The sequence below is a fragment of the Chiloscyllium plagiosum genome, chromosome 14, assembly GCF_004010195.1.
Source record: "Chiloscyllium plagiosum isolate BGI_BamShark_2017 chromosome 14, ASM401019v2, whole genome shotgun sequence".
Taxonomy (NCBI): domain Eukaryota; kingdom Metazoa; phylum Chordata; class Chondrichthyes; order Orectolobiformes; family Hemiscylliidae; genus Chiloscyllium; species Chiloscyllium plagiosum.
Genome location: NC_057723.1, coordinates 6,421,777 through 6,434,000, shown reverse-complemented (window position 1 = coordinate 6,434,000; position 12,224 = coordinate 6,421,777). Strand labels below are relative to the sequence as shown.

General features: G+C 46.3%; 2 protein-coding genes across 2 annotated transcripts in view; both read right to left on the bottom strand.

Annotated features, from left to right (window-relative positions):
* The window catches only part of LOC122556442 (annexin A6-like), a 58,049-nt gene extending 53,596 nt beyond the window's left edge, over positions 1–4,453 (bottom strand). Inside the window, exon 1 of the mRNA XM_043703091.1 lies at positions 4,349–4,453. The gene's annotated coding sequence lies outside the window, so the exon portion shown is untranslated. The remainder of the gene's footprint in view (positions 1–4,348) is intronic.
* A 6,485-nt stretch (positions 4,454–10,938) lies between these two features.
* gemin5 (gem (nuclear organelle) associated protein 5) overlaps positions 10,939–12,224 on the bottom strand; it is a 74,164-nt gene continuing 72,878 nt past the window's right edge. The window contains exon 28 of the mRNA XM_043704210.1: positions 10,939–11,581. Coding sequence (XP_043560145.1) covers positions 11,405–11,581 — 177 coding nt within the window. The 3' untranslated portion in view covers positions 10,939–11,404. The remainder of the gene's footprint in view (positions 11,582–12,224) is intronic.

Genomic DNA, 12,224 nt, shown 5'->3' with positions numbered 1-12,224 from the left:
TGTTTTCTCTGGAGCATCGGAGGCTGAGGGGTGACCGTATAGAGGTTTACAAAATTATGAGGGGCATGGATTGGATAAATAGACAAAGTCTTTTCCCTGGGGTCGGGAAGTCCAGAACGAGAGGATATAGGTTTAGGGTGAGAGGGGAAAGATATAAAAGAGATCTAAGGGGCAACTTTTTCACGCAGAGGGTGGTACGTGTATGGAATGAGCTGCCAGAGGAAGTGGTGGAGGCAGGTACAATTGCAACATTTAAGAGGCATTTGGATGGGTATATGAATAGGAAGGATTTGGAGGGATATGGGCCGGGTGCTGGTGGGTGGGACTAGATTGGGTTGGGATATCTGGTCGGCATGGACAGGTTGGACTGAAGGGTCTGTTTCCATGCTGTACATCTCTATGACTCTATAAGTCTGCGGTAACTTGGTTGAAACATATATATAAATGGGGTTAGTGTAGTTTGTTGGTCGGCATAGGCATGATGGACCGAAGGGCCTGCTTCTACTCTGTGTGACTCTATATAGAAGATCCTGAGGAGACCTGACTGGATGGATATGGAAAGGACACTTCCTCTTGTAACAGAATCTGGACCCAGGGGTCAGAGTGGAAAAATAAGGGGGCACCCATTTAAGATGGATATAAAGATTTTTATTCCTCTCTCAGAGGTTTGAGAGAGTTTGGAATTCCCTTGCTCACAAGGTGGTGGATGCAGGATAACTAAATGCTTTTAAGGCAGACAGCGATAGATTCTTGGTGACCAAGGGTATGAAAAAGTATTGGGGATATGCAGAAATTGAAGTTAAAATTGGATCAGCCATGATCGTATTGAATGGCACAGCAGGCAGGAAGGGCCGAATGGCCTACCCCTGCTCCTTGATGGTATGTCTTGTAGACTTCTGCTGGAAACAGAGTCCATTCAGGTCCTCCCTACCAGGGTTAATTGCAGGATAATCCCTTAATGTATTATGTTAACAAAGTCTGACCTTGCACTGAAGCCAGTGATGGTAACAGCGAGCCACAAGTTTCAGTAAGAGATCCCACCAGATTAAAAACTTCCTTTTTCTTTATTCACGTCTGGGATGAGGGTGGCACTGACTAGGCAGCATTTATTGCCCAGAGGGCAGTTAAGAGTCAACCACATTGCTGTAGATCTGGAGTCACATGTAGGCCAGACCAGGTAAGGATGGCAGGCTCCTTCCCTAAAGGACATCAGTGAACCAGATGGGTTTTTCCCATCAATCCAGTCACGATTATCATTACTCAAGTCCAGATATTTAAATACCACCAGCTGCTGTGGCAGGATTTGAACTCAGGTTCCCAGAGACTCCTATCCGGGTCTCTGGATGAACAGTCCAGTGATAACACCACTAGGCCATCACCTACCCAATCAGAAGCACCGAACTCTTGTTAAACCTGTCCGAACCTTGGTTAGCCCACTCTTGGTTAAAGTCAGCATAGTCCGAGAGGGCTAGAGGGCTGCTCTCATTAAGAGGGACACGACTGGTTGTGGTTTAATCTGAAAGCCAGCATGCCTCAGGCGAGGGGAGAGATTGAGTGGGCAGCTCTGATTGAGTTCGCTCAGTTGGTTGCACTACTGCTTTACAGTGCAGAGTGATGTCAACAGCATAGGTTTAATTCCTATACCATCGAGGGTCATCATGAATGTCTGGGTGAACAGACCACCATCTGCCTTCCCATTAGATTAGATTCACGACAGTATGGAAACAGGCCGTTTTGGCCCAACAAATCCACACCGACCCTCTGAAGAGCAACCCACCCAGACCCATTTCCCTACCCCACATTTACCCCTGTGGCCAATTCACCTGACCTGCACATCTTTGGACTGTGGGAGGAAACCCACGCAGACACAGGGAGAATGTGCAAACTCCACACAGACAGTCGCCTGAGGCTGGAATTGAACCCGGGTCCCTGGTGCTGTGAGGCAACAGTGCTAACCACTGAGCCACCATACTGCAGAAACACATTCACCAACCAAGGACGCTGTTCAAAAACAAGGGAAGTAGCTGTAGCACTTTTCTCAACCTTTATAGTCATGAAGTGTTTTTGAAGCATATGCTCTGTTGTAGTGTAGGAGACTCAGCAGCATAGCTGTGCACAGGCAGCTTGAACAAACAGGGAGTACAGACTCACTCAGTACTGCACAGGGAATATCAGTCCAGGCTTTACGAAACCACAAGTTGAGTGAAGAAAGACATTGCACTCAGATCTCAAAAAAAATACAGAAAATGCTGGAGAAACTCAGCAGGTCTGCCTTCACTGGGGCATGGCCTTATTGTTGCTGGATTAATCATCCTGAAACAGACACTAATTCTCCAGAGAATTTGGGTTTAAATCCTAGCCTTGCAGTATCTGGAATTGATGTTCAATGATTAAATCTGGAGTATAAAGCCACAAACCTATCACTGACTTTGTAAATATGGTTCACTAATGTGAAGGAAATGTACTCTCTTCAGATACAAAAATTCTGCCCCTCACTTGGATTATCGACAGAAATACAGAAGCACATCTACAAGACGCACTGCAGAAATTCACCAAAGGTCCTCAGAGAGCATCTTCCAAATCCACGGCCACTTCCATCTAGAAGGACAAGGGCAGCAGATACATGGGAACACCACCCACTGCAAGTTCCCCTCCAAGTCCCTCACCATCCCGACTTGGAAATATATCGCCGTCCCTTCACTGTCGCCGGGTCACAATCCTGGAATTCCCTCCCTAAGGGTATTGTGGGTCAACTCACAGCAGGTGGACTGCAGCAGCTCACCATCACCCTCTCAAAGGGTAACTAGGGACAGGCAATAAATGCTGAGTCCAGCCAGCAACACACACATCCCACCAGTGAATATAACAAGCTTGAGTTTGCAGAACACATACAAATTAAAATGGAACACTGGCAAATGAAAAGTTTAGAAATGTATTAGCTCATGTTGTAAGTTTCTAATAACCTCAAACTATTTTTTTGTACCTGTATTGTTAAGAAACCGGTACTAAACTGTCCAATCAACACTGGGAACAACCCATGGCGGCTTTGCACTGCAGTCACTGAGCTGGACCAAATGGAGGGGAAAATAATCTCTGAAAACCACATAATTAGGATTGTCATAATTCACATTTGCAACATGATAATGGAGGTAAATTACAGTCGTGGTGTGAATTTGGGCGATGAACTGGAGTAAAAGGAATGTTTTTTTAAAAAATAAGGACAGGCTTTATTCCACTCTGCTTCACCAGATCGAAGGTTGGAGTGAAGCCAAGTTTCCCTCTGCGTTTCTACAAACCAGCCCTTGTACTCTATCCTGGTACAGTACAGGCAGTTCTTCACCCTAATGTGTCAATTTTCAAATGTCTTTGAGTCAAACCATAAGGGATTGAAGCGATTTATGAAGTGTGCTTTCGGGGAGGGTGACCAGGGGCGAAGTAGCAGGTTATAAAAATAACAATGTGCAACTCCATCCTTTTACTCTTTGCACATGGATTACCGGAACAGGACTTGCGGAGGCGGTAGGGTTTATTGATGGACTATGGCAACTTGTCAATGAAGCCTCTGCAGTCTTTACGCCCTAAGACTGCAGAACCACATCCACACACACACACACATCCAGCCCTCTCCCTCAGCATTACCCCAACCAGATAACCACACACACACAAAAATCGGATTAAAGCTATTTGCAAAGCAAATGGATTTTTATCATTTTAGCTTTTTTTGCTGGAAAGAAGATAAACTTTTAAGCTTGTGGCGAACTTAATCACCTGACTGTCTCCATATCGAAATGGAGGGATTTTGACACAGTTTTACGGTTTTCACAAATATAACTGCATAGCACAAAATGCCTGAAAATATCTCCTGCTTTTCGAAACATGATTCAACGTTTTCGTTATCTGGACAGCAAATGATTGATTTTTTTTGGAAAAATTTTAATCGCTTCACGTTTCTTCATTAATTTCCAAAGTAATTTAAAACAAGCTGTCACCAGTCTGTTGCATTATTTTAATTACCAATATTATTCTTCAACTGCATTATTTTCCAACAAGTTTAAATTGTAGTTTTCAAGTAAATTTAAGCTCACGTAATTCTGCTAGGCGTTACATATTTTAGAAACAGATTGATACATTGCGTGTATCTTTCAGATCTGACACAATGTATCCTTTTCACGATAAAAGACAGAATTTATCCAAGTCCTTTTAAGGGAAACTGACCTACCTTGAACCAACTGGAAGTAAATATATCTTTACTTTCACAGCACATTAATACAATGTGAGGAATGTAGCTACAATTTCTATCTGTCAGTTTAGACTAGTGACTTTGTTCTGCACGTTGGTACATACTCACCCCTGGGTTGGTAGATTGGAGGCTGACGGTCACTCAGTGGGTGTAAGACTCTCTGTCCGTCCCTCTCCCTCTCTCTCAGTCTCACTCTCTCTCTCCTGGCTCCCAGTAACAGACCTCCCCCTTCCCTGACGTGGCGTAAGGGGACTGTGGCTGGGATACTCTAGCGTTTCTATTTTTAATAGAGATTGCAGATCCGCACAGTCCCCCAGAGGAGTTTGCAATTGCACATGCTGCAGAGATTCCAGATTTAGGAGGGGCGGGAGAATGCAGGCAGGGAATGTGCCCTCCCCAAAGCAATTGGGGGGTAATTTTTTTGGGGGGGGGGGGTAGGAGGTTTAACGCCTCTCTCGATTTGTCACCTCTATTAGGAGAAAGTGAGGACTGCAGATGCTGGAGATCAGAGCTGAAAATGTGTTGCTGGAAAAACGCAGCAGGTCAGGCAGCATCCAAGGAGCAGGAGAATCGACTTTTCGGGCATAAGCCCTTCTTCAGGAATGAGGAAGGTGTGCCACGCGGGCTTGGCTGACTGACCTTGGCTGAGTTTACACCAGACTAAAAGGATCGTCTTATTCCTGCAAGGCTTGTTAAGCCCAGCATTTATTGCAAATCCTTAATTGTCCCGAGAAAGGTAACAGTGAGCTGTCTTCTTGAACTGCTTCAGGGTTTAGGGACACTGCTGTTAGGGAGGGAATTTCAGAATTTTGACTCAGCTGTATATTTCCCAGACAGGGTGGGGATTTACAGACCAATGATGTGGAGACATAAGTTCAAATCTTGTAGAATGTAAGTTCAATTAATCTCTGACAAATTGAAAACAAGTCTCAGTAATAGTGGCCATGAAACCAGCATTAAAAACCCAGTTAACCAGGGTTCTTGTGGTGTGGTGGTAGTGTCCCTACTTCTAGGATTGGGTTTTGGTCCCACCTGTTTCAGATTCATATCTGAAGAGGCTAATTAGAAAAATTTCTAAAAATCCAATTGGCTCCCTCATCCTTCAGGGAAGGGAAATCTGCCATCCTTACCTGGTCTGGTCTACATGTGAATCCAGATCATAACTTGTAGATGCCGGTGTTGGACTGGGGTGTACAAAGTTAAAAATCACACAACACCAGGTTTAATTGGAAGCACTAGCTTTCAGAGCACTGCTCCTTCATCACCTAGTGTTGTGTGATTTTTAACTTAGATTACAACTGCGGACTTAGTTATTAAATGCTCTCTGAAATGGGTAAGAAAACCACTCTGTTCAAGGGCAACAAATACTGGTCTCGCCAGCGACACCTGCTGTGAAAGAATAAAAATAAATGAAGAGAAGAGTATCGCAAATCTCAGGAACTGCCATGTAATAACTCAGGAAGCCCCACTGGACAGGACATTCACTTCTGGATGAACTGGCAGAGCCACTACCCATGGTATACACAGGCTAGTCCCAGCAATAGGACAGACAGTTCACCAGCCCCATCCCTGGATCTGCTTTATACTGGGCTCAGGTGGTGAGTACTGACTGGGCAGGCCATTGCCTGTAACCAAGGGAACTCATACACAACCACCTCCATAGGGAGATTACGAGGTGATTCCCCACAGGCCTCTTAGGGAGTAATCACATCCTGCTAACAGTACTGAGGGAGGGCGGTACTGTCATTCTCCAGATCTCAGATATTTAGCCAACGAATCTGTCTGCCCACTCACTGTGACAGGACTGCAATGGATTAGGAAGGATACGGGATACGGGTATTGTGCAGGGCGACGTAACTGAGTGGGGCTTTTTGAAAAAGCCAGCACAGACTCGATGGAGCTGAATGGAATCCTTACATCTCCAATTCTACAAGCTGGCAGCTCATCAACTGCCCTCTGAAAGGGCAATCCTGGCATTTAAATCACTGATGTTCAGAGAGAGAGAGAAAAGCTAAAAGTGAAACTCCACTCTGTGCCACAAACAGCTGGTTAGTGGTCAGCTGAATAAATATCTATCCCTCAGCAAGCTCACTCATTACAAACTTTGTGTTGAAGACTAACAGTCTAGCGAGAAATGAAAACAGTCTGTAAGCTGAGGGAAGCAGCTGCAAGGCTTTTCCACAATGCCCACCCCTTGCTGAATTTATACCACGTTACCTTCGGTGTAGGCAGAGAAAAAAATGCATAGAGCTGCAGGTGCTAGAAATCAGAAACAGGGAAATTGCTGGAAAAGCTCAGCAGGTCTGGCAGCATCTGTGGAGAGAAATCAGAATTAACATCTCTGGTCCGGTGACCCTTCCTCAGACTCTCCTCACTGTTTCAGTAATTGCTCATTGGCGGAGATATATCTTTAATTGGGACTGTGTATTTTTCTTCCTGTGGGTTCTGTGTTGTGTGGTTATGGAGAGTCTTGCAGAGCAGTAACAGCCATTCTACTCCAGGCCAGGGTTTACACAAGCCTTCCCCAATTTAATCACCTCTCTTCCCTACGCCTTGTCCAAATTCCCACCCACCAAACTCCATTCCGATTTCTCAGCACACCTTCCGGCTTACTGGCATTCCAGTTCGGCCACAGACTCCATCACAATTAGAGCATAGAACATTACAGCGCAGTACAGGCCCTTCGGCCCTCGATGTTGCGCCGACCTGTCATACCAATCTGAAGCCCATCTAACCTACACTATTCCATATATGTCCATATGTTTGTCCAATGACGACTTAAATGCACTTAAAGTTGGCAAATCTACTACCGTTGCAGGCAAAGCATTCCATACCCTTACTACTCGGAGTAAAGAAACTACCTCTGACATGGAATGCCCTGCCAGCAGCAGTGGTGGACTCTCCCTCTTTATGGGCATTTAAGCGGGCATTGGATAGGTATATGGAGGATAGTGGGTTAGTATAGGTTAGGTGGGCTTGGATCGGCGCAACATCGAGGGCCAAAGGGCCTGTACTGCGCTGTATTCTTCTATGTTCTATGTTCTATGTTCTATCTGTCCGATATCTATCACAAATCCCACCCCAAAGCAGCAGGATATGGTTGTGGAGCCATGTGAAGATCAATGTGACCATGCTCATCTCACAATCAGTAACCCCCTCCTTCCTACACTCACCCTGACCCCTTTTGAATAAAACACCCTTTGTATTAATGCACCCAATTAAATGTTACCCTTATCTGTCCCTTGATAACCTCTTGTGCCATAATTCCTGAACAGTCCCTTAGTACAAACAGATTTCTTCAGAATTCCTCTCGGCCTGCATTGATTTAGTTTGAACTAAATCAGTGCAAGGCCACTGTGGGGTGGCACGGTGGCTCAGTGGTTAGTGCTGCTGCCTAACCACAGCGCCAGGGTCCCAGGTTCAATCCCCACCTTGGGCAACTGTCTGTGTGGAGTTTGCACATTGTCTACGTGGGCTGCTCCAGGTGCTGCGTCCCACAGTCACAAAGATGTGTAGGCCAGGTGAATTGGCTATGCTAAATTGCCCATTGCCCATAGTGGTAGGTGCATTAGTCAGAGGGAAATGGGTCTGGGTGGGTTACTCTTCAGAGGGTCAGTGTGGACTGATCGGGCTGAAGGGCCTGTTTCCACACTGTAGGGAAGATTACACCACAGCAGCACATGCAGTTTTCCACGGTTTCCCCTTCACCTGTGCTCACTGGGATGTTACAAAGTTCGCATGCAAATCCCTGCATGACTTCACCCTTCTCTCTCTCCCTCTCTCTCTCGCTATAATCCCCTTCCCTCCTCTCAGTTGTCAGACATTCCTAGTTATACAAAGCCTAGTATTCCAGGATGTGCTGCCAGCTGCTCGGGCCCTAAGTTCTGAATTTCCTGTCCTAATCCTTTCGGCCTCACTATCTCTCTTTAAGACCCTCTTAAAAACTTCCCTGTTTGACCAAACATTAAAGTCATCTGTCCCTACAGCTGTTGATTTGGCACAGCGTCACATTGTGTTCTGTGATGCCCAAGTTCAATTCCTGAAGACTCTCAGTTTAAGGCACATTGTAAACATGGATTTTCTTTGTATTGGTGGAGAATTTGAGCTGAAAACTGTGGTGTCGCTACCCCCTAGTGGCCACCTTTGGATTCCTATTTAAATAAGCCAGTTTGCAATTTCACCGTTTCACCTCCACAATCATTACTTGGTTTATTGCAAAATGTCTCCAAAAGCCTCAAGATAGTAGATTTGGTTATTTTCTGCATAACCATCAGCTATTACATAGAAGCATAGCTATGCTGACATTATAATTTATTAAAATATTTATAATCCAGCATCTCCTCTTCTCCAATTTCTCCCCCTGTGGAAGGTAGGGCAGGGGGAGTTTGAAAAAGTTGGAGGGCTCACTGGGTAGATTTCAGAGGGTCACTGACCCTCACTGCTAGCAAGACCACAAAATATGACACATCAACAACCATAAATTAGCAGAGCCCAAGTGCTCTGTGCGCCTCTACAATAGAATCCCTACACAATGAAGAGGCCTTTCAGCCCATCAAGCCTGTACTGACCCTCCAAAAAGCACCCCACCCAGTCCCCTGCCCTATCCTTGCATTTACCATAGACACTACAGCCACAAGTCAGTAAGCCCAATCCACCTGGCCTGTACATCTTTGGATTGTGGGAGGAAACCCACACAGATACGGGGAGAATGTGCAAACTCCACACAGACGGTCACCCAAGGCTGGAATCAAACCGGGTCCCTGGCGCTGTGAGGCTGCAGTGCTAATCACTGAGCCACCGTGCCACCATATTCAGTGCTATCTTTACATAGAACCACCAAATATTAAACATAAACTAAATAGGTCAAATATATAGAAAAGCTCACTCTGCTTTGTTAAACTGAAAGTAAACCCCCTTGACAGTCACCATCCAGTCCCCCGCAGAACAGGTACAGCGCAGGGTTAGATACACAGCGAAGTTATAGAACATAGAACAGTACAGCACAGAACAGGCCCTTCAGCCCACGATGTTGTGCCGACCACTGATCCTCATGTATGCACCCTCAAATTTCTGTGACCATATGTATGTCGAGGAGTCTCTTAAATGTCCCCAATTACCCTGCCTCCACACTGCTGCTGGCAAAGCATTCCATGCTCTCACAACTCTGTGTAAAGAACCCGCCTCTGACATCCCCTCTATACTTTCCTCCAACCAGCTTAAAATTATGACCCCTCGTGTTAGTCATTTCTGCCCTGGGAAATAGTCTCTGGCTATCGACTCTATCTATGCCTCTCATTACCTTGTATACCTCAATTAGGTCCCCTCTTCTCTAATGCAAAAAGTCCGAGCTCAGTCAACCTCTCCTTATAAGATAAGCCCTCCAGTCCAGGCAGCATCCTGGTAAACCTCCTCTGAACCCGCTCCAAAGCATCCACATCTTTCTTATAATAGGGCGACCAGAACTGGACGCAGTATTCCAAGTGCGGTCTAACCAAAGTTTTATAGTTCTCTCTTAAATTGAAAGTTACGTTTAAGCAAAACTGTCACTGTCCCCATCAAAGGCTCCCAGGACAGCTACAGCACAAGGTTGGATACAGAGTAAAGATCCCTCTACACTTTCCCCAGACACTCCCAGGCAGAGGTAAGCTGTCCAATATAACATGGCTCTTAACTGTCTCAGAGCTCAGCTCTCACCAGTTCATTCAACAGAAGCAGAAATCAGTGTCTGCCCCAAACTCATTTGATATGAAGATGCTGCAGATAACAAAGTGGAAACAATGAACAAGGAGCAAACTTTACATCAGTTTTGGTGGAACAACTTTTATTCGTTTTTATTAGTATAAAAAGATGTATTCACTATTCAGTTACAAATCAGAAAAAGACAATCCTATTCACTCTGAGCAATGTAACATATTGAATGTCATAGGGACAAGGAAGCCACTTGAGCCTGTTGTCAGTTTTGAAACTGATGGCCCTTTAACCCACAGCTGAAGCTGTCAGTCTCTCCATCAGCTTCTGTCAGTTCGTTCTCTGTCACTCCCCAGGGTGGTCAGTCCCAGGAGCTTGGGGCTGGACACTAGCGTTTCCAATCGGCCCACACTCGGCACACCAACTCAACCCTCACCTACCCCAATCTCCAGCTTCTTTACCTGGAACTCTCGATGAGTCTGTGAATAAACAGAGTATCTGTTGGGACGGCAGGAACTAAGCTAATTAGCTTTCTTTCAGATAGATCTCAGTGACAGCCTGTGCACACTAATGGAGACAGAGGGGAAAGCGAGTGTGTTTCAGAGAGAGATCGGACAGACTTCACTCACGCCGATCAGCGTTCTCTGGATTTAAGAGGAGAGAGGGGCGAGGGCACATTCAACAATGGGCAGAGGCTCGGTTAGCCAAGCCAGAGGGGTTTGGGTGGTGTGGAGGACGCTTGATAAGAGCTGGGCCGGGCAGGGCCAGGCCAATGAACAGACAGCAGGGGACAAACTCCCACAGGCGGCCAGTCTCTGAGCAGGACAACGCTGCTTCAAATTTCAAATGACTCAGGGCTGCTCCGGCTCAGTGGTCAGTCAGTAACCCACAGGAACACTTCGCAGCAGCTTCACCTCTACCACCAGCAGGACATCGGTCCAAAATAAGGGGTGGGAGATAGAGAGGGAGGTCAGACGGGGGGGTGAGGAGAGAGAGCACGCGCACGGTGAGAGAGGGTGCGTAGGAGCAGAGAGAGACAGACAGACAGATTCAGATCTTTCTTCTGAAAAACAAAAATAGTGAAATCCTGCAAGTCACATTGCGAATTTGCTGAGATCCAGAAAATTGTGGGAATGCAGGGGGAATAATAAACTAATTGGCTGCGGAAAATCAAGGGGTTAATGATCGAATGGCCTCAATCTGAGCAAGAGCAGTTGGCAGTGGCAGACAGGCAGTGTTATTACTGTAAACACATTCACACTCTGATCCTTCCCCCATCACCACAGTCAATAGCTCAGGGTCAGTCACCAGAGAACCCAGTGCTACCCACTCACATGACATTAAACTCACAGCCTCTCCCCTCCCAGTGACTGGTGAAGATGGAACACCAGGATAAAACAATCTCTCCCACTGCAGATTCCCCCACGTCCAGGCCCCTGATAGCAGCATTTCCAAGGCCATCTCTCCTCTCCTCCTTCAGGCTGTCCCTGGGAGGATTCTCTGCGCTGCCCTTTGATACGGCCGCGCTGTCCCGTAGGTCTGAACCAGCGTCGCAGCTTGGTTTCGGATCTCGGAGGGAACGATGGATGGAACGAGTGAGGAGATGGAGAGGAGGACGAGACTGCTCTCGACAACGTCAGGGAAGGGGTGAAGCTGGAAGAGAACACACAAAACCAGTCACCAGCCAGGAACGGGAGAGAGGAGGGAGGCTTTAGAAAAACAGACAGAAACACACAGTCCAAAATTACACCGCAAATTACAGCACAGGAAGATCCCATTCCACCCAACCACTTACAGAAGGATGTTTAGGCTTGGAGAGCGCACAAAGGAACAATCCCAGGAATGAAAGATTTTAGAAATGAGGGAAGATGAGAGAGATTGAGCTTATCCTCCTTCCCAGCAAAGAAGATCTAGATTAGATTCCCTATAGTATGGAAATAGGCCCTTCGGCCCAACAAGTCCATATCGACCCTCCGAAGAGCAACCCACCCAGACCCATTCCCCTACATTTACCCCTTCACCTAACACTATGGGCAATTTAGCAAGGCCAATTCACTTAACCTGCACATTGTTTTTGGACTGTGGGAGGAAACCCACGCAGACACGGGGAGATCGTGCAAACTCCACACAGACAGTCGCCTGAGGCAACAGTGCTAACCACAGAGATGGCCTTAATGAGGTATTCCAAATTATGAACCATTTTAACAGGATCAAGAAGGATATTCCGATTCCGTGAGTTAGTATGTCAGTAACTCAGGGTCACAATTTCAAGATTGTCAGCAAGGGGGGGGGGGTA